The sequence below is a fragment of the Scaptodrosophila lebanonensis genome, unplaced genomic scaffold, assembly GCF_003285725.1.
Source record: "Scaptodrosophila lebanonensis strain 11010-0011.00,11010-0021.00 unplaced genomic scaffold, SlebRS2 tig00000080-arrow-pilon, whole genome shotgun sequence".
In the NCBI taxonomy this organism is placed as follows: domain Eukaryota; kingdom Metazoa; phylum Arthropoda; class Insecta; order Diptera; family Drosophilidae; genus Scaptodrosophila; species Scaptodrosophila lebanonensis.
This window is the reverse complement of record NW_022060561.1, coordinates 2,380,125-2,402,583: the sequence shown is the minus strand read 5'-3', so window position 1 is coordinate 2,402,583 and position 22,459 is coordinate 2,380,125. Positions and strand designations below refer to the sequence as shown.

The 22,459-nt window shown below is 36.9% G+C and overlaps 2 protein-coding genes across 2 annotated transcripts in view; one reads left to right on the top strand and one right to left on the bottom strand.

Annotated features, from left to right (window-relative positions):
- Window positions 1–377: 377 nt before the first annotated feature.
- LOC115626050 (zinc finger protein 585B) overlaps window positions 378–22,459 on the bottom strand; it is a 60,230-nt gene continuing 38,148 nt past the window's right edge. The window contains exons 4-5 of the mRNA XM_030521302.1: window positions 7,530–7,724; window positions 378–699 (exon numbers count right to left, since the gene is read on the bottom strand). Coding sequence (XP_030377162.1) covers window positions 378–699; window positions 7,530–7,724 — 517 coding nt within the window. The remainder of the gene's footprint in view (window positions 700–7,529; window positions 7,725–22,459) is intronic.
- On the top strand, window positions 15,579–17,591 carry LOC115625860. The gene is made up of 3 exons (XM_030521068.1): window positions 15,579–15,962; window positions 16,676–17,391; window positions 17,463–17,591. Exons 1-3 carry the CDS (start codon window positions 15,836–15,838, stop codon window positions 17,514–17,516), a joined length of 897 nt encoding a protein of 298 aa, XP_030376928.1. The 5' UTR covers window positions 15,579–15,835; the 3' UTR covers window positions 17,517–17,591.

The window sequence follows — 22,459 nt, the reverse complement described above, 5'->3', positions numbered from 1 at the left end:
GCATGTGTTGCATTTTTAATTTTATTTGTGGTAATTAAAAACCTAATTAAAAATATCATCGTTTTGGAATAATCTGTTAAGTTTCCTGCAGATCTGATAACTACGTAGGAAATTATAGCGCTTGCTCTTGCTCTCAGATTGATAGAAAGCAGGGTAAAGCAGTTCGATGCATTTCTCCTGCTTAAGACAGTTAAGAATTTGATTTAACAAACTGAAAAATCAAAAAATATATATATTAACATTAATATTTAGCACTTACTATATGTTCATGTGATGTTGTGATTCCATTTAACTTATTATTTATAAACACTTTGAAGAAGTAGTTAACTATGTATTTAATACGCTTTTTTGTTCAGCTCCTGCTCCTGCGAAAGAGCTTACTTCCTTTTATGAACATTCATATGCGTTTGATATTCCTTGAGCTGATTGCTCTTGAAGACCTCTGTTGCCTGTTCCGCCACACAAATACTGCACTCATATACGAACTTCCCTTTATGCTTGTCAGTCTTAAGGATGTGCTTCCGCAAATAGTCGAAATCGCTGCACTGGAAGTCGCAATAAGGACACTGGTGTGGCTTCTCACCCGTGTGGCATCGCATATGCCGGGTTAAATGACTCTTTACGAGCGTCTTGAACTTGCAGCGTTCGCACTGCAACAATTTCTGGCTGTCTCGATCGGTTGAGTGTGACGTCATGTGTCTGCAAGAGTAGAAAACACAAATTGTACAAATTTTATGCTGAGGATGTGATTTCATGAAATTCCAGGGGCACAACTAATTGCTAATTTAAAGGTCGCATCGCAGACCTAAAATCAAAATAAGTTGAGGCCAAACATAGAAAACAAATGGCCAGCTACCCGACTATGGCGTCGAATATCACTGTAGGTGAGAGAAGCTGCCAAGTAACGTTCGCTCAGATGAAGATCAGCTCGGCCAGGCGCGCAGTGCTCGATATTTCAGGATACCAGACTTTTCAATGCGCTACATATTTACACAAATATATTCTTAATATTTCAAGAAGGTAACGATGTTAATATTTTAGGGTTATCCTAATTACTTCCATGCATTACCTACAGATTTTAGAAAGAGTTTTCTAACAAAAGTGCCCAAGAAAATATAGTTTCGTATCCTTAACATTTTAAAAAGGTAACGATGTTACACTTTCAGGATTATCTTAATTGTTTTCATGTATTACCTGAAGATTTTAGAAAGAGTTTTCTAACAAAAGAGCCCAAGAAAATATAGTTTGGTATTTAAAGTATTTACATAAATATATCCCCAACGTTTCAAAAAGGTAACGATGTTACAATTATAATGATTATCTTAATTATTTCCATTCATTACCTACAGATTGGAGAAAGAATTTTCTAACAAAAGTTCCCAGGAATTTAATTTCTTATTTTTAGTATTTATATAAATATAAATTTATTTATATAAATTTATATCCCTCACATTTTAAAAAGGTAACGATGTTACAATTATTATGATTTACTTAATTAGGAAGACTTTTTTATCACAAGTGCCCAGGAAAGTAAAGTTTTAGACTGTTTTTTCCTACGATTTTTAGATCCTATGTTTCCTAAATTAATAGTCGTTTGTTTCTGGTATTTTTCATCTCTTTCATTTTGTAACTTAGAATTAATCCTAAATCATAAAATTTCATATATATAAAGTATATGTATAGCCAGAGCAACGAAGGCTTTCAGGCTGGTCTCTCCTGTATATTTAGGCATTACATTGCTTAATGTCTTGAAATTTCCGTTTTAGTAATAATTTCAATGTATTTTACGATTTAAATGAGGTATTTTAAGTACCTATTGCCTTTCTCGCTTGGGATAAAGAATATCCACTTATTTTCAATAATAAATATTCCGTAGTCTTTGGAGAACTTCGAGATTTTCTGGGTCATAGTGTTAGAAATAATTTTAAAGTTATAAAATGATCCTATTTCCAATTCAAAAAGGCCCCTAATGCTGCTATATATTATAAAATATTTTTATAAATTGAATAATTGAACTGGTCTTTCAACTAATAATAAATACATTAAAGCAGATACAGGAGTTATGGTTAAGGGAGAAGAAAACGTTCCAATAGTTAATATTTGTAAATCATTTTGTGAAATTTCTAGAAGAAAAATATATTATATAAATAGTAATGTTTAAAATACGTTTTGTATATAATAATATAAGTGGTGATAAATAAATAAATGAAAATATTAAAATAAAATATTGTTCGTAGAGTTTTCTCTAATGGTATCTCCCAATATTTGATCATTAATTTCAGTAGCGATTTCAGTGATTTCGTTATGTTCTTGCGAACTGATATGCCCTGCCATTTGCTCCCTCACATAACTGCAGTTACGCGCGTTTTAAATCCAAAGCCAATTCCCATTTGTAGTGCTGTGTGTTGTCCACTCCACTTATCGGCTACTGTCCGAGCCGGGCTCTTACAATTAATTGCCAATGTTCTGCGTTGTTTGCGCAGCTCCTTCAATGGAGGAGGAATTGGAATCTGTGTGAAATCTCAAGCACAGTTTCGGCCTCAGTTCACCGACAGAAGCCGCGACTCATGCGCACTCGGTAGGCTTAATTAGCGGCTTTCTTTTTTATTTTTACAAAAACACAAAAAAACAAAAAGCCAAGGCAGCTCATGTCGGTCCGCTGTTGAAGTTGTAGGAGTGTGGAGGACCGCTTTGAACGCGGGTGCAGTATGCCGACGACGACAAGAGCTCGTCGATCGCAAGAAACGAGATCGAACGAATGAACGTATGGCTCAGAATTTCTGATACTACACACAGCTAATTGAAGTTTGAAGAACTGAAGCATGTGGCTTACTGATTTGGGGGTCAGATCTCGATGTTTTTAATGAGACGCTGTGAATACATGGCTGGGGAATTGCCTTCAATTTAAAGGCTTATGAAGAATACAAGAATACATCGCCGAGCCAACATCACCGGGAAAATGCATACAAAGTGCTTAGAAGTGTAAGTTAAAATAAATATTAAAAAAAAATTATCTAATATTAATTCACATTTTTACGTAAGTATCGCTATTTATCCAGTCTATGTACAATATGCCAAGCAATCATGATGAGAGCCGTCTACTCAAATAAGATCCTTCGAAGACTCTTTCTAAGACTGCTTTGTTTAACACCAGCTACTGATCTTGGAGCTTTTTGACCCCTTTACCCAAATAACCCCTTTTAATCAATTGCAATTTCCATAATTAAATAAGCTTCAGCTCATCATGGATTAACAGAAAATATTCACTACACAAAGGGTATTTTTTATGAATATAGTACAGCAAAGTACCATTTATTATTAATTTAAGGTATCTACTTTAAAATTATACAGGTCTATGAATATAGTACAGCAAAGTACCATTTATTATTGTTAATTCTGCTTATGAATTAATTGGAATAACATTTGTATTAAGCTGCTTAATTCATCATTTAAATAAACATTTTTCAAAAAAGCTATATATCCTTGTACTATATATCCTTGTACTACTATGATACCCCTATGGATAGTTCCTTGGAAAACAAATGCAACACAATCTAAATCAATATGTATTTAATAACGAGAAAACATAGTTAATGAAAAATTCTCCATTATAATTTGAGAAATGAATAGTTCTGAGTGTCCGCTTTGGGTAGTTATTTTTGGGTTCGTCTTTTTGGCCGTCTTAAGCGGAAAATCGAGCACATAGCTTCACTTCAAAAAAATGGGTATTTACTCAGGAATAATATTATGTAAAGAGTTGTTGTTTTAACGCAACGAAAATAGAGTTATGTGAAGCGTTTCATTTGCTTTATGGGTGCCACCTTAACGACCTATCAGCTACAAATTAATGCTCATCACACGGCTAAAAATATACAACAATATACAATTCGGTTGCAAAGTCTTTAAAATACTCAAATTTTTTATACGAAAGCTATCTTCTAATTAAATTGTTCATATGATATACTGATCTGACGTGGTCGGTCTTTATATGATATTGGTTTTCTTAAGATTTGATTAAGACTTTGTCGATCCGCCCTTTACACAAAATCAGGTCAGGCTAAAACGACTGACCGTTTTTATAAGAGCAAATAGAGTTGCGGTATCAGTTTGGATTTCCAAAGTACATACATTTAATTCAAAGGTGAATTGGACCGCCGATAAACGAGTTATAAAATGTTATGCTAAAATTAAAAATAGAACAAATAAAAATAACATAAAATTAGCAATGTATTTGGATATCATTATATACATAATATGTATTTTTTATGGCATTGATTTCGATCTGTAAATATTTAGTGACTAGTGTACTAATTTAAAAGTAACATAACGCTAGGATAGAGATTACAAGAAATAAATAAATTAAGAACACTTTTATAGCTTGCATGTAAAGGGTATATAGATGCTTTAGATGACAAACCTGTTAGCTTCTTGGGGATATTGATACCAATTTGTATATAAGTATTTAGAATAGTGTTCTCTAAACTGACGCAAGGAATGGAACATGTAAGTAACAAATGATTTTTAGTTTATAATTGCAGCCAGACAAAAAAGGCTATTTTTTAGACAGGTTTGCCCTTTTGGTAGTAAGTAGGCCTTCCTTGCACATTATATAACTTATAATACACCTAATTCTGTTTTTTTTACGGTAGTTTGTTTCCAGAAAAAGTCGTGTAAAAAAACTGTTTAAAAAAGAGGAGTCGAGTCGATCTAGCCCTGTCTGTCTGTCAGTCTGTCCGTCCGTCCGTCCGTATGAACACCTGGATCTCAGTGACTATAAGAGCTAGCGACACCAAATTTGGCACAAAGATGCCTTATATGTGTATACGATATACGAGTTTGTGTTATTTTTTTGATTTTCCCTCCCACTTCCCCGATAATGGAGTTTTTCCGTAACTCCGTTCGTATAATCGCCTATATCTCGAAGACTATAAGACCTAGGGACATCAATTTTGAAGTCCAAGATGCCTTATGTGAATACGCAGAAAATGTGTTTTTTGGAAATTCCCTCCACCGTGTAAAAACAGAATTAGGTGTATTCTTTTTCGATATGCAATATGCAAAATGTGAGTGTCAATCGCATCTGGGCAGCAAAGGATAACACAAGCTGGTCCTAACAGTGACTTCAAGGCTTCAAGGTTAAATTGGTTCTACAGCATTCCCATAAGCCTGCCTCAAGAGCAATGCAACAACAACAACAACAGCAATAAGAATAAGAAGAAGAAAAGCAGCTACATGGGAGCTCTGCACAAAGCTGCAACTGTCGTCTGCCATCAAAGCGATCCCGATGGGGACCACAACACTCAGAGGCAAAGGCCAGTTACATGTCTGTGACTATCCCTCTCTCTGTGTGTGTGTGCTGCTGATCTCTCTTGGGGCGGACAGCTGCACAGTGGCAGGGAATGGCAATGGCAACGGCATTGGCATTGGCAATGGCAAAAGGAACGGTGGCAGTGCCATTATTGGCCATGAACGACGATTGCCGGCTCGCAGCGCATCGAAGCTGCGAAGCTGCGAAGGAGGAGCGTACCGATGTGGCTGCCTCGTCTCGTCTCGTGTCGCCTCGTCTCGTATCTCAACGGGCTCATTGGAAATATTACAAGAATTCAATGCGCATATCAAAGACGATCGATAAGTCACGATTTTGTGGTACGACTGGCGACTGTCCTCCTGCGCTGCCTTCCTCTGTCTCTGCATCTGCCTCTACCTCAGTCTGGTTGCTCGCATTCGCATTCGCATTGGCCTCCGATATTGCCAGCTATACTTATAGGTAGGTACACATAGTGGCTATAGTTGTTGTTGTTGTTTTCGTCAATTTATGCAATTGCCTTTCAAAGTCTGCAATTATGGATGACATTTTTGCTCTTGTTGCTCCTTTTTACGCTTCTTTCTTCGCAACCAACATAAAAAAAAAGTCCGAATTCGTGTAGAAAATGTCGCTCGTTCATTTTTCAGAGGCAGCCAATTGTTTGCTTTTTTTTCATTCGTTCGTTCTAGCCTGATTAGCATTTTATAGATTTTTGTAATGGGGCTTCACAATTCGACTTGGGAATCTTCGGTTGCGTTTATTCAAGCATACTAGAAAGAATGAAACAGTTTTGTGTTGAAGACGAGAATAACAATCTTAAATCCCAAATCTTCTGCCTCCAAAAAATTCTCGATTGGGTTTACCAAGTTTGTAAGTTTGCGATTGTTTTGTTTCAGTTATTTAAGTAATTTAATCGTATTATTCAAAAGTTTTAAGCATATATTGTAGATATAACACTTTTCCAAAGAGTTATTATAGTAAAGACTGGGCAGGTATTAAAGATTAAATCATTTGTACGAAGAATTGGGCTTCAGAAGTAATTTAATAGCCATAAGCAATTTTCTTAATTTCAAAAAGACGTCCATCAAATAGCTTGATGATCCAAAATTGTGTACACACGGATCAGATGGCATTACAATTTGGAAAGTGAGAAATCTCTTGGCCGGACACTCACAGTCGACCAATTTTTGTCCGCCCAAGGGGAGTGTCCGCTTAAGGGGAGAAAAGGAGAAAAAGTGTCCGCCGAAGAGAGTGTCCGGATAAAAGAGGTGTCCACTAAAGGAGTTTCCACTGTACAAGTATGTAGCGTATGGGATTCATATGGCATTATTAGACTAAGAAATAACACTAAGAAGGTCCTATTTGTATAAGATATTAAACTTAAAGCTTAACATAAATTGTTCTTCAATTGCTAATAAATTCTAGTCACTCTCTCTCTCTCTCTCTCTCTCTCTCTCTGTTGAATAAAGCCCATTTATTTAATTTACTGATACGAAATAAAGAATCTATTCAATTTAGAATTCCATGTACCCGACTTGGTAAAAAAGGAGTAGAACATTTATATTCTTGGTCAGCAGTTGTCCTAGACATGTTCGCCCCCTTCTCTGTGTTACGAAAAGGGAACAATTTCATATATTTGTTTCAAACTTCGGGTATAGAATATATTAAAAAATAACTACTGTTTTGAATCAACTTCTTTGTAGCAATTACAATATATTTAGTCATCTTTTTGTCAATTTAAATAAACAAACTATACTGAATTTAAAAGATCACAATAAAAAACTTTAAATATTTTAAAAATAAATTGAAAATATTACACTTAAAATCTCTACTTTTTTTAAAATAGAATTGTTGGTTTTTAATTTTATTTTTTTTAATCCTTTTTCCCCTTTTTTATATTTGAATGAATCATTATTATTATTATTATTATTTTTGTAAGTTTCCATGTTTTTAAATAGACATTTCTTTGTCTTTCTGTTTCTTTCTGTTGGAGTTAACAAAGGATATGTTACAATCCACACTTGAATACAGTATTTGATATTTGAGTGACGGAATATCTTATATATCAGTAGAGTATTCTTTGACTCTAACAATTTTTATGAAGTGCTTGTTTGGGGTTCTGGCAAAGCCATGCCTCACAAATTAGCAACTCTATCAGCATACTGAATTCTTAATACCCTTAATAGTATACTACTCAGGAAGCGACTGACTCTTTGGCACTCACCTCTTTAAATGCTTGAGACTTTTGCCGACATATGTGCAGCTCGCTTGCTCACACTTGTGAGCACCTTGGGCATGGGAGAGCAAGTGGCTTTTTAGATTCTCGGGCGTGAGTCCCGCATACTGGCAGTCCTTGTGGTGACATCGAAAGCGACGTTCGACCTTTCCATGCGTCAATTCGTGCTGCTTCAGGGAGTACCTGAAATGACCGAGTTAGTGTAAAATGTAAAAAGTTTGACTCGTCAAAGGATGTAGATGGAATCTGACAGCATTGGTTACGACACACTCGTTAGGTTTTCTCTGCTTTTCTATTATTCTTATTTTCGTTTCTCTTTTGCTTTAGATTTTATTTGAAATTTTTTAATTACATTAAATCAAAGCAAAAGTAATTCGCACCAAAGTCACGTTTCACTCGCCCTGGCGGCCGCACTGAACAGACGGATAAACGGACAATCGGACAATTGGACGATTGGACAATTGGACGGGGCAAGGCACGTTCGATGCGCAGCCGACCTACCATGTCCATGTCCACATCCACATCTATGTCCACGTTCACGTCCACGTCCTCGTCCAGCATGTCCAGCACTCAAAAAGGCAGCAACCAGCAGCAGCAGCAGTCGGGGGCAGGGGCAGGGGCAGGGGCACTGCAAACTCGTAGGCTAACTTTTATGCACATCAATTACGGATGCTAATTAATCGGAACAGCTGAGAGTTGTTGGCGGCAGCGTGGACTTTAAATGAGGCAGACTATTTGGTTGCATTCCGGCTCTGACTAAAAATTAGATTGTACTACTACGTATGTATACTAGTGTGTCGGCAATCACTGGCAAAGTGAGGCACGAACTACCAGCGAACAACTCAAGACAATTTATTATGCAATAGAACTGGACATAAAAAAAAAACAATACAATTTTTATTTTCCAGCGATAACTACTCCAGCATTGTGGCTTGTCACCAACACCTTGCGATCTGAGTTTTAGTGATGAGCGTACATTTATAAAATAATGCTTTTTAAATCGAATCATAAACGAAAAGTGGCTAGAATAGCATTTTTATACACATGTATTCGAGTAGAACATTAGTTGAAGCTGCGAAAATCTGCATTTGCTGGAAGATTTCCAGAAATGTGTAATATAAATGCTTTCAATAAATAGTTAAACCGCAATGCAATGGAAGATTTGTACAAATACTGAAACTTTGCAAATATATGTAGCTTTGCAAATTATATCTTTATTTGTTTAGAAAAAAAGAAGAGTGAGTAGATCAGTTTTTTTTAGCTTTATGTAGCTTTGCCAATTATATCTTTATTTGTTTAGAAAAAAAGAAGAGTGAGTAGATCAGTTTTTTTTTTAGAAATATCGAGTCACCTGAAGAGTTTTCCCAGTGTAATGTTTGTTGAGCTACCAACATTTTTTTGGCAGCGTTATAATTATTTATTCTTAATCTCCATGGACAACTACTAAGTATATTATGGCTGTGGCTCTAACCGATTGCCCAGCTTCGCCCCGACCACCAAAAATGCGAGATCAAATTAATCGTGTACGAATGCTGGAAAGCAACAAATACTGGGCGGCGCGGGTGTTCACAACTTCTAGCCTAGACTTTGACGAACGCAAGGCCCTAACATAGCAGCTGCATTTGCAGATCAGCCGCAGCAATAAGAGCAAAAGCACTGTTAAATTACAATGTTAATTAGATGAAGAGAGCGCTGTAGACGCAGCTGAACTTTATTATGTTATGTTACAGCGATTATAATGCAAAGGTGCCAAATTACAATGTAAATCAGAGCAAAAGCTCGCTGTGGACGCAGTTATGTTATATTACAGAGATTTCTGATGGAAACGTCAAAGCGCAAGGCCCTAACATTGTATTTGCGTTTGCAGATCAGCCACTGTAATGACAGCAAGAGCGCTGCCAAATTGCAATGTTAATTACATGAAGAGAGTGAATTATATTATGTTATGTTATAGCGATTTTTAATGCAAAAGTGCCAAATTACAATGTTAATTAGAGCAAGAGAGCGCTGCCGAATAACAGTATGTTGTGCTACAGCGATGTTTGATGCAAATGGCAAACAATAATGTGTTTTGCATTTTACTTGTGTTTCTACGGGCAGGTTATTTCTTGTCCTTTTGGGTTACAAAGAAAAACACGTCCTATGTCCATCTCAATGAGGAATTTTTCGGGTACTAATATGTACTTATAGTATTTGAAAAAATATAGACCTTTTTCTTTGTTCGTTGGTGTTTTTGTGAATATATTACGAAAAATGTATTACTAAAATATAGCAAGTATATATAAAGAGTGAAATCATATATATAGCCCGCATAATTGGCTCCCCCAGTAATCTGCTATAAATGAACATGTTTTCCAGAGCAGACCATACATTTACGAGTGCCTTAATGCCCGGAACACGTCTCACATCAGCCAGCAGCGAATTAGCGAGACAGAAGTAATGCAGGTGGTAGAGAGATTTGGAGCAGGAGTTGTGGGCGCTGAATAAACACATTGGGGAGAAAGAGGAGCAGGAGCAGGAGCAAGGCAGCAAAATGCAGTTGAGGAAATAAAAGTTAATGTTATAACTGAAAATACAACAGCCATGAACAGCTACTATGAACGAACCGAGGCAAGAGATAGAACTATACATATCTCTACTTGTTGTATACTTGTGTTGTTTTTGTTGCTGCTGCAACTATGTATGTAATTCGGTTTGCTTTCTTTCAACATTATGTCGTTGCCATTATCCTCGTGCGCGGCAGCGCCAACAACAACACCAACAACAATAGCAACAGCAACAGCAATGGTGCAGAAATGTACAACAAGCTTCTCGTGCTGCAGGTAAAATGGCATCCTTTTGTCAAGTCTTAAATGACAACATCGTCTTGGACAGGCATGAGCGGACTATTTAGTCTGCCAGCGTACACTGTGAAAAATAATGTAGACTGAGCATTTTCAGAAAATATATACTGCCATGCACTGAATAAGTACAGAACCCTCTCTCTTACTTCTATGTACTTTTTTTCTGAGCGGACATTTTTAATGCAGCAGGAAATTTGTAATAACTTTGTAAGCTTAATCAGGAAGGTAATAATACTATATAAAGACTTTATTAGTTGAATAAGGAACTTTTTTTGGCTTCTGTTAAAGATTGGAAGTCTATAAGTAAACTTCCAGCCTTATACACCCTATGAACCATTCCTCATATCTTCTCAACCACAGTGAGATGAGGAGAGTGAGGATGCGTTCTGCTTGTTTATATTGTTTTTCGCTAGAAAATTAAAGGTATTAACTGGAATATTATAAGGCAAATCAAGGAAAAAGGTTTCCAAAATGTTACCAAAGTAAAGAAACTTGGATTTGTTCTAAAATATGAAATACTATAAAACCGCCATTACGGCAATAATTACGAGCAAAAAGCTGATGAATGTCCGGTTTTGTCAGAGCCGTTTTTTTGTTGTTGTTGTTGAGCTTTAATCTTTTAAGATGTTTAGCTTTTCGCAGAAGTGTTATAATTAGCCTAATGTGTTCGCTCTACTAACATTCTTTTTTACTATTTACTGCATTTTATAATTCCTTGAATTTGTTTTTTCAAAAATATTTTGAAATATTTCCTATACAACAATGATGGCGAATTTTTTGTCAGTGCATGTGGCGTGGATCTCTTTTCTCGTCGCCATTCATTCAAACTGCACACGAAGTGACATTTCACATATCAACGCCGCAGCGTTGACTGCCACGGAAAAGCCACTCCCCCCGGCCCCATTTTAGATCCACGCCCACACGGTGCGTCCGCGTCATTAGAAATGCATGACAATGTCGGTAAGAGGCGCCCGGGCGCCCAACATTCTCCCAATGTTCTCCTGGGTTCCTGGATGGCCATTGTTGGTGCGACGTTGGCGCTAACAGGAATTTAGATTAAAGATTGAAACTTTGTTAATGTCGCGCATTATTAAGAGGAATATTGTGCTTCAGCAGTCGCGTTAATTCAAACGCAGCGGAGCAACGGAAGTTAGCGCTTAGAATATTTATAAGTCGTCCTGATCTGCCATTAAAGGACGCATGTGATAACGGAAGCTTGGTGGGAATTCCACTCCCCTCTTAGAGCTACAAATAAAGGTTTTGAAGCAGAAAACTGTAATTGCCTGAAGAGTTGTTATGGCGCTTAATAGAAGGAAGAAACATCATTGCCAGTCATCTGACCATAGTCTTAATAATTTTCAGTTCCATTCCTTGGGTCCTATGAACCTTTTTTTAGCTTTAGATATACTCGGCTTAACAAAGAAATCCATAAACCAAATATTTCACCATCGAGTCATTACACAAGAAATGTTTTGAGAGACAGCAGCCTGAGAGCGTATGTCAAGGACAATCGTTGAACAGACTGTTCTGGACAATGGCTTTATTACTTTTACGGATTTATTCTACTTTTTGGATTATCTTGCGTCGTGCTAGACTACTAGCCGCCCACTCTTTTTCTTAAAAGTGGGCTACAGCTGCCAAAATTAAAAGCTTTGTTTTAGAAAATTCGCGCTCCAAAGGGGGAAAAATAATCTACAAAATTTATATGAAAAATGCGAATTTTTTCCATCGATCGCATACAAACTTTGCATACTTTTAGAAAAAACACAAAAAAAACTGCACATTACTCTTTGTTTATACCCTGTGCCCAAAGTTTAGCAATAAATTTCAAAATAAAGTAATTTTTTCATTCATCCTCACAACATTTAGTTTGAAATAAGTATTAAGAGATGTTGAAAGCGCTCGTTTTTGTATTTTCTCTAACCAATAATTTTCGAATATCGCAACAAGATTATTTGCGTGCATCCTACCTAGCATTTAACAAATTCGCGGTTTTAGAAAATTCGAACTCCAAAGGGGGAATAATAGGCCACAAAGTTTATATGAAAAATACGAATTTTTCAACCGATCGAATTCAAACTTAGTGTGTAAGCTTTTACAAAAAAGACAAAAAAACACATTTGGTTATTCCTGATCCCTAATTTATTGAGGTTTTAACATATTTATTCTTTTTTATTTACTGTACCCAATGTTTTGTGATAAATTTCAAAATAAAGTAATTTTTTCATTCATCCCCACAACATTTAGTTGCAAATAATTATAAAGAGATGTTTAAAGCTCTAGTTTTTGTATTTTCTCTAATCAATAATTTTCAAATATCGCAACAAGATTATTTGCTTGCATCCTACCTAACATTGCCAGTCAGGCAGTCATCCTGCCTCCGCTCCAGTTGCAATCTTGGAACGCTGCGATTAGTTGACGAAATGTTTCACGCTTGGCAACGAAAACTTTGCCCTTTTGTTTAGTGGGCGGGAGCTGTCGTGGGTTTGGAGCTGTCGCTGTCATCAGCATAGGGAGTGCCTGGACAGAGAAATGGGTGAACTGCTTACTCCTTACTCCTTGCTGATTGTCAAAGCAGCGCAAACATACAGAGACAGCAGCTGCTGTCTGCGGCGAAGCTGTTGTGTCAACTTTTGCACGCCATCCATTTTGAGTTGCTTGTGCAACGGGGCGGATGCGCAACGAAGGTGAGCAAACATGTGCGGGTGTGGCAGGTGCAAATGTATCCTGCTGCTGCTGCTCATTGTCAGCTGAATGCAGGCGAAGGATGTGTCTTAGACAATCGCATGTGTGTTGGAGTATGTGGGTTGTGAAGTGTGTGCAGCCAGCTCCTTTATGAGTTTACGTTTCGGCTTGCCAGAAGGCAGCAGCAGCAGCAGCAGCAGAAGCAGCACATACTCGTAGTCACATAGTGTTGTGCGCATTGTTGTTCCCAAAACTCGCATAAATATTTATGACAGCGCCTTTCTTGTCTATTTCGCAAGCGCGACAAGGATGCTCTGGCCAAGTTTTGCTTCGCCACAGGGCCGCGAGCGTTACTCACGAGTGCAGCGACAGCTTCCGGTGTCAGTCACAAGGATGTGTGTGTGTGTGTGTGTGCTCCTTTAAGTTTGCCATCTACTCGAACTCGTACTGCTCGTATGCTCTGAGCCGGGGGCGAAACTTTCATGTAATTGGTACGTAAGTCTTGTCTCGTTTTCTTAGCTCAACTCTGAGTTGTTGTTTGCTTGCGCGACATTAGCTGGATTTTGATGCGTCGCCCTGTGCTGCATGTGAAATTAGTTGAAGCTATGGGTGGGGCGGGGGGTGCTGGGGTCCGGGATGGGCGTGACGACATTTATGCCATATGTAATTAGGGAAGTGCCTGACACTGACACCTTCCTTCTTCTTCGGCTGCTGCTCCTGCTTATCGCTGCACAAAACTTGAGCTAAACAAAACTCTCTGCCGGAAATTACCGTTAAACGTCACCCTTGCACTTTGGATCGTTCCATGTGCCTCTGTCTGCCTCATCTCCATCTTTAAGTCCACCCCATTATTAACGCCTGAGCAAAATTTCGTCTACTTAAGTACTTGTGTATTTATTTTGTTTTCATTTCAAACGGAGATGTGCGTACACTGGGAATAAGGCTGCATTTTTTTTTATGGAAAGAAGTCTTTCTTAACTATTGTTACTCCGTGCCTCTCTGGATTATAACAAATACCCTTTTATTTATTAACCCGCTCTTCACACAAATTACACATTTTTCGAGACATTAACATATTTGTCGCATTCCCAAATTTGTAGTTAAGTTTTTATTGTTAAGCCCTAGTTAGGTTTCGTATCTTATGTTTGAATCGTTGGACGATTTGTAGCTTAACGTTTTCCAAAGCCATCGTCAATTGTGCACATCACGTTTCGAAAATGATTTCGCTGAATAGTTTTGAGTTGAACTAGAAGACCAGAATCGACCACAAAAAATTAATTTTAAAAAAATGTATGAAATGCCAATCGTTTTCTAAATCTAGGCGTTCATACAGACGGACGAATGGACAGATGCTTATGTCTAGGTTGATTTGTCTCGTCATGCTGATTAAGAATTTAATAAAACATCAGAACATGTTGGGGCATATAATGATAAAGTGATAAAAGTTATCCTGATAAATATATGTATTCTTCTATATTAAATATTGCGGTTATATATGGTGCCCTCAAAAAGTGTGGGGGCATATTTGGTGTATGTATAAGTTAATATTATTTTTCATATCGCTTTCAAACTTTGCACAGAGGCTTCTTTTTGAAGCACGCAGATAATATGAATGGAATGAAGTATCTGTTGGTAAGCACAAAATAGTCGAAATTAGGGCACAGCTTGCCGGATTGTCGTTTAAACTTTCCCCCACCGAATAGGAGATTTTCCTTTCTTTCGTTTTGCTCTGACTACATTGGATTTATAGATGGCAGTATGGCAAATAAAATTCCCCCAACGTTTCGGAGGCGTTAATAGACATTATTGTTATACCGTGTACACGAAGAGTGAAGGGAGAAGAAAACATGACGACATGAATCCATAGAGCCATACACGTCTGTCTGGATGAACGCCTGGACTTCGGAGACGGTTGAGCCCACATTCATCAAACCTTTGGTGTAGACTCTCTTAATATCCAAGCAACACGAGTTTATTTTATTTTTTTTTTCACTTTTTTATTTATTTTTTGAGCTTTCTTATCTTTTAAGTTGAAATAATAGCGTACTGATATTCTATATATTTGTTGACTTAAAAAAAAAAACAAAATAAAAAAAACGCAGTTTGTTTTTTAATCATTTTCATTATGTAGAAGTGGAAATAGGGTATTCAACCCATTCGACTCTAGCATTGCGTTCTTGCTTTTTTTGAACAACATAATAGACATAACTGTTTAAGTATTTATATAGAAAAGCTCATATTGAAAGCTTTCGCGCGTTATCAACTAATTCATTTCTGGTTAAATGAGCTTTGTGGGGTTCTTTTAAAAGTTGAATAGTGTCTTTATTAAACAGCTGATCGAACTTTCGCTGATTTAATAATGTTGACTCATTTGTTTATCAAATTCTGTGCAATCCAGTTCGGTTCTAGATAGTTTGTAACTATTTCAATTAAAGTGGATACAAAATGAGTGACTTCCATATATTACAACTAGACGATGATTGTTTGGGCCACTTGCTACAATATCTAGAGATTCAGGATCAAATTAATTTTGCGCGCGTCTGCACAAGATTTCGGCAGGTGTTGAAAGACAGAACGCCGATTCTATATCCAGAATATAAGCTTGAGGATAACTGTTTTGAAGACAGTATCAAGCTGTTTTTTATCGTCAGCGCTAATGTCAAGAAATTGCTCGTGAATGTAAAAGAATGCCAAGGTTTCTTAAACGCACTCAAAAATATTAATGAAGAGCTCTTCTATCAACAATACTTCGAAGCGATTGGCAATATGCGTTCTTTGGAACGACTTGTCTTGTGCGGAGTGTATGCAGATTCTCGGCGTATATTCGATCGATATTTTCTAGCTCTCAGTCTGTTACCCAACCTTAAGAGCCTCAACATTCTCACAAATCAAGGTAAGTGCTGATGGGGAAATGAAAAACCTATCTATTTCAAATGACTGTAGTGGCTTTTTAATAAATGGGTGTGTAGTTTTAGTAGTTTTTGGCTCAACCAGATGTTAAGCACAACGTTTGCTAAAGAGCTTTAAAGCTCAAAAGCTTTTCGGTCCCAATAGAAATTGACGCTGACTGCGCAGCCGTAAAATGCAGAAAGAAATATTTAAATGATGTACATTTAGAAGAAAAATTAGTTACTTAATTCTTTGCTCGACTCGAAAATAGTTGTATCAAGAACGAAATGCTATTAATAAATTGTTACAAGGTTTATTAAGAATGCTTACGGCTTCATTTCTTTTCTTTTTTCCACTCAAGAATAAAGAAGAATGGAATCAGATTTACAAACCTTTAAAAACCAAAATATTTCTTTGGGGTTCCACTTAATGGCTATAGGAGCTTTCCCAAAACTATATAAAGACATCATGCTAACTGTTTTAGAAGTTGAAGTCTTTTGTTGTAGTTGGTTTTTAAATAAAGTCTGCTTACATGTTATTGATAAGGGACTGTCCGCTTAAGGGGATACTTAAATACTTTATACACCGATCGAATGTTTTAGAAAAAGTTTCCTTCGAAGAGAGTGTCCGTATAAAAGAGGTGCCCATTAAGGGAGATTTCACTGTAATTGTCATTGTTCTAAAAGTTTTTCTCATTTTCCCTATACATATTTTCAGGTTTCAAAGGAGATCATTTGAAGGAACTAAACCTTGAGGAACTCTCAACAGACATAGGCATGACCACACCTCAATGGATTGCATTCTTGAAATCAAATCCGAAACTGCGTTCATTACAGTTTCGGGTCTGTCGCATTATACCCGAAAAACCAGCCGATCTAGTACCGTACTGTACTAGCCTTGAAGAGCTGTACATTTGGTTCAAATCGAAATGTGATAGCTACGATTATGGGGCATTTGCGCAGCTTCCCAACCTGAAACATCTCCACATTATTGGAAAATACCAGCAAACGGACTCCACTGTGCAGCTCTTCAGGAGCTTGGTAGCCAGGGATCCTCAGTTGCTGGAAAGTTTAAGCATTAAACGCGGCATGCTGACATTTGATGAGACTCAGGAAATCGTCCACATAAAGTCCCTAAAGGAACTAAATTGCTCTTTCTCCGATATAGAGTGTGTTGATCTTTTAACTCAGCTAACAGAATTGGAAGAACTTTCCATTTTGTTGAAGTCTGACACCGACATTTCGAACGCTGCTTTAAGAATTCTGAAATCATGCACAAAGCTCAAATTATTCCGAATATATGCCGAAAACATTCGCCGTGATTTCATATTTGAGGCTTACAATATACTGAAGGAGATCAGAGAGCCCAGTAAACAACCGCCTTTAAGCTTGGAAGTGCCATATGGAAAGTTTGCGCTGATGAAACCAGAAGAGGTTCGTATAAGGCATTATATTCTGATTTATTTATACACGCACGCTAATACTTTCTCTATATTTATTTTCAGGAAAGACGAATAGATCCAGCATACATAAGAATTGATCCAAAACACGCTGCTTAAATATATGTTAAACAGTAATGACAGTTAAGCAAACAGTGCGCTCAGAAAAATAACCTAAGAATAATAGAGTAGCTCTACATTATAATTCCATATAATTGATAATATTTTACTAAGTGTTGATAAGGTTTTTTTTTTTCTGTATTATAGCTAGGTGACTTCTTTAAAAACAATTTACGGAATTAATCTTAGCATTTTAATTAAAGTAACTTTTGGGTTCGAAAAAAAACATGAAATAGTAGTTGGATTTCTTTAGAATAGACATCTGAATTAAAATCAGTTCGAATGCTATTAGGTTAGAGATTGTTTCAATTAATCAATTTGAAAACTACTTCAAAATTAGTTAAAATTTTATTTATTATCAAATAACCTATATGGGTGTTATTCTTCAACAATTTCTTTGTTATTTGTATCTATGCTTGGACTTGATTATAAGATAGAAGGCCCCATTCATTGTTCGCTCTGATCGTCAGAAAGTTTCTAAATTGCGTGATTTGCGAAACTGAACAAATTTCAGTAAAATTTGTAGTAATATTTGGAAACTAGGTACGTTTTGTTTTGTCCACAGCCATTTTTGTGATAAGGAAAAGAGCTTATCGTTCGGAATAGGTCTAAAACACAACAAATGGATATAACTTTCTGTGCTTATTTATTTAAAAATTGATGAAAAATATATAGAAAATCGCGTATACTTCTAGATATGCGGAATTCCGGATGTGTTTAAATGCATTTAGCTTGAAAGAGTAGACCAAGTTAATGATCAAAATAAATCTATTAAATTGTACTCTTTTAATGTATTTTGAAAACTATAGTCCTTGCTTCCACAGCAATTTTTGTGATCAGGAAAAGAGCTTTTCGTTCGGAATAGGTCTAAAAGACAACAAATGGATAGATCTTTCTGTGCTTCTTTATATAAAAGGTGATGAAAAATAAATAGAAAATCGCTTATACTTTATAGATATGTGTAGGAACTGTTAGAAAAATGCGGAAATTCGGATGTGTTTATATGCGTTTTGGTTAAAAGTCTAGACCACGCTAATGAACAGAATAAATCTATTAAATTGTGCTCTTTTAAGGTAATTTATAAACTATAGCCCTTGCTTCAATACTTAACTGTCTAATTGAATTAGCTTTATCGATTTGAAGCACTACAGTATAGTACTTTGATTTGGTCTGACAATGTGAGCTCATGACTCGGAGCACAAAATAGTCCCAGGGCCTGGCACAAACAAACACTTTGCTGCCTGAACATCAACAATTGAGGCAATCCCAAACACGTTCTGCTCACCCAGAGCCCGCAGAGCCCGCAGAGCCCGCAGAGCCCACAATGCCGAACAATGTCTGACTCAATTTTGCAGTTGCATAAAAATGAATGAATGAGATGTGGAAGTGGAATTGGAGGAAGTGGGGAGAAGAAATACCTAAATCGTGCGAGTAGGGAGGGAGGGAGGGAGCGGCGGGACGGCCGAATTGGAAATGTGAAATCAAGTTTTCTTTTTTTCGTTTCTTTCTATTTTTGTGAAATTGACTCTCAAGTGACGGAATAACGCGCGACGGAGGACTAAGAGGGCAGAGCTTGAGCTCGGCAGAGGACGACGGCGACGGCCATTAAAATGAATTGCACTGCACTTTGTGCCATCAACAGAATCAACTCCCGGACAACGGATGATGCAGCATAGAAATGACTTAAAATACAAAATAAAATAAACTAAGCAGACAGACACACACACACTCACATACACATACACATACACACATACTCGTGTGAAGAGAGAGCGAGTAGTTGTGGAGCCAACGACGAATTGGAAAAGCGAAGCAAAAAAGGAAAACCAAGCAACCAACAGAACATTGCACGCCATTTCAATAAAAGTGAATTGCTCGACTCGGCGGCTCAACTTGGGAAACGCCTCAAACTTCAAGCTGACGGCTGGCGAAAGAACAGAGCCAGTGCCAGTGGCAGTGCCAGTGCCGTAGTCGTGGCCACTCGGCTGCTCTCCGTATACGTAAAAGTTGAGTTAGTTGAGCGCGTCTGGAGTTCCGGAAGTATGCTGCGCTGCGTTGACATGACTGACGACGTCGTCCACATCCTTCTATCGCGCTGAAACTTTGCACTCTGCCTCTGCCTGTGCTCTGTTCTTGGGCCACTTGGGGGCTCAGTCCACGTCCACCTCGTCTACGTCCACGTCCACGTCCACGTCGTCGTCGTCGTCGTCGTCGTCTCGTTCACATCTCGGTCTCGTTAGTCGTAAAAGCAAAGTATCTACATCAAGCGTGCACGACAATAACTTCAAATGAGCATTTTAATAAATTTTTCAAATAATCACTTGAAAAGTGGAAAATTCTTTTCCAGCAGCAGCTTCGCCGTCTCCCAGTACTCCTCCCTCCTATTTTATGCATGCAGTTATGCAGCTCAGGCCATTGCAATTCAACTTAATGTTTGCTCAAGGAATTAGTTGAAAGTTGGCAGCAGTGGGCCGGCTCTGGACATTGGACATCCTTTGGTTGGCATGCCAGCTCGGTTATGACATTGGCACTTATGTTTTCAAGTTACGATTAAGTGCTTAAGAGATTTTCTGTTGTGTTAACAATTTATCCACTTGATTAAGGTGGCTTAAAATATTGACATTTATGCACACTTATCATTGCAAAGTTCTTAAAAATTTTATTTAATATTTAACTGAGATCGTGAGAGCCACAAACTATACGGTTTTTCCTGCAGTATTTGAAAAAACGTTGAAAACCCTTTCTTATACTTTTCCGGATTAACAAGTTTTCGATGTATTACTCAAAAGTCGAGTCTGGAGGCTTTCTCTACAAGTTTGTATTAGTCTCATAAGAAATCGAAGCATTACAATGAACATTGATATATATATAGTATGTATATACTTTGACAGTAGTCTTGGCAGGACTCCACTAATGAGAATTGGTCGTGTTTTAAAACTGAAACATGATTTTCCTGACTAGCTAAGCCGCGTTCGCTCTCCCATCTTATATTTAAAACTAAATATTTTTCTGTTGAATTAAACATTTCCCTGTTGAAACAAATATTGCTGTTGAATCAAATATTTCTATGTTAAATGAAATATGTCTGTGTTAAATCAATAGTTTCTCTGTTAAATCAAATATTGCTCTGTTAAAACATACCTTTCTCTGTTAAATCAAATATGTACATATGTAATGTAATATTTCCTTGTTAAATCAAATATTTTTCTGTTAAATTAAATATTTTTCTGTTAAAGTAAATATTTCTCTGCTAAATCTAATATTCTCTGTTAAGTTAAATATTTCTCGATTAAATATATCTCTGTTAAATCAAGTATTTCTCTGTTGAATCAAATATTTCTCTGTTAAATTAAAATTTTGTCTGTTAAATCAAATATTTCTCTGTTAAATTAATTATTTCTCTGTTCATTCATTTATTTCTCTGTTAACTCAAATAGTTCTCTGCTAAATCATTTATTTCTCTGTTAAATCATTTATTTCTCTGTTAAATCAAATATTTCTCTATTATATCAAATATTTTTAAAATATTAAATTAAATTAAATATTTCTCTGCTAAATCAAATATTGCTCTGTACACAATTAGGTAGTATTTGTAATACATTAACGATTGGATGTATGCATATTAATCCTCCGAATTGAAGTTTAAAAAAATAAAATACATTTGCGCTATGTAAATACATGTTTGTATTTAGTGTGCATATCTGCAAGACTACAAAGAACGCTAATTAGAAATACAGGCAACAAAAACATACTCGTACAAGAGCCCTAGAGGCGAACTGCCACACCCATGCTTATGCAATTTTCATATGAAAATGTCATACAATTTGTTGTGCCAAATAGTTTGCATTGCCATTATGAAAATCTTAAAAGAAACACAACAAATGAGCGCGTGTGTTGCATTAATTAAAAATTCCAAGCTAAAACAAATTGTTGCTAAAAAAAAAACACACACACATAAACAAAATAAGCAACCAAAAAATAACTCATTAATTGCAGAACATTCCGGCCAAATAACGCGAACAGAACACACTCACACACACACACACACACACACAGGATGCGAGTCCCATTGCAATGCCGGACACACTAGCCACGAAGTATGCAATGCACTCGCAAATCAAGAGCCTGCGGTCATGCTGCGATAAAGTGCAATCGCCCGACGAAAAAGAAGCAAAGAATATATTCTCTCTGTGCAGCAATCCAAAACAAAGACAGCTGCGTCCCCCACATCGGAACTGAAGCTTCATTAGAACCGCCATTAGACCGCATAATTGCTACTGTTGTTGTTGTTGTCATTGTGTTGTTGTTGTGAGGAAAGTGCCACAAGCCAAAGGCAGCTTGTGAAGAAATGGGAAATGATAATAAAGTTTTCGGTTGAAATTCTGAACAACATGGGTGTTCCGGCAATGTCTGATTCATTATAACTTTTAAGTCTTTTTCTTCAGTTTCTTGTTCGTACCGGCCTTAATCTGCTAAATCGTATAATAACGGTGTCCCACGAAGCTGGAAGGAAATAGGCCTTGTTTTTGATGAAATGGTTACGAAGAACGAGTGCTGCATTGTTTTTAGAACCAAACTGGAGATTTGATATACAAGTTATCTTAAAATGGAGTTGACTGATGCTTTACAAATATCAACAGCATCTGCAATATCTCTAGAGAAGTTTCAATCAATTCTGGAGCATCAATGGGTCTTTTTTTTTTTGCGAAATGGTTACGAAGAACGAGTGCTGCATTGTTTTTGGAACCAAACTGAAGATTTGATATAAAAGTTCGCTTCAAATGATGCTTTAAAAATACCAACAGCATCCTGCAATGTCTCAAGCCAATCGACAAATAATTATAGAGCCCCAATTTTTTGATATTCTTAACGTCTCTTTGATCAAGTGCTGTTCTCGTTCGTCTTGGATATGGTTCGTCTGCGACGGTTTCTGCGACCCTCTT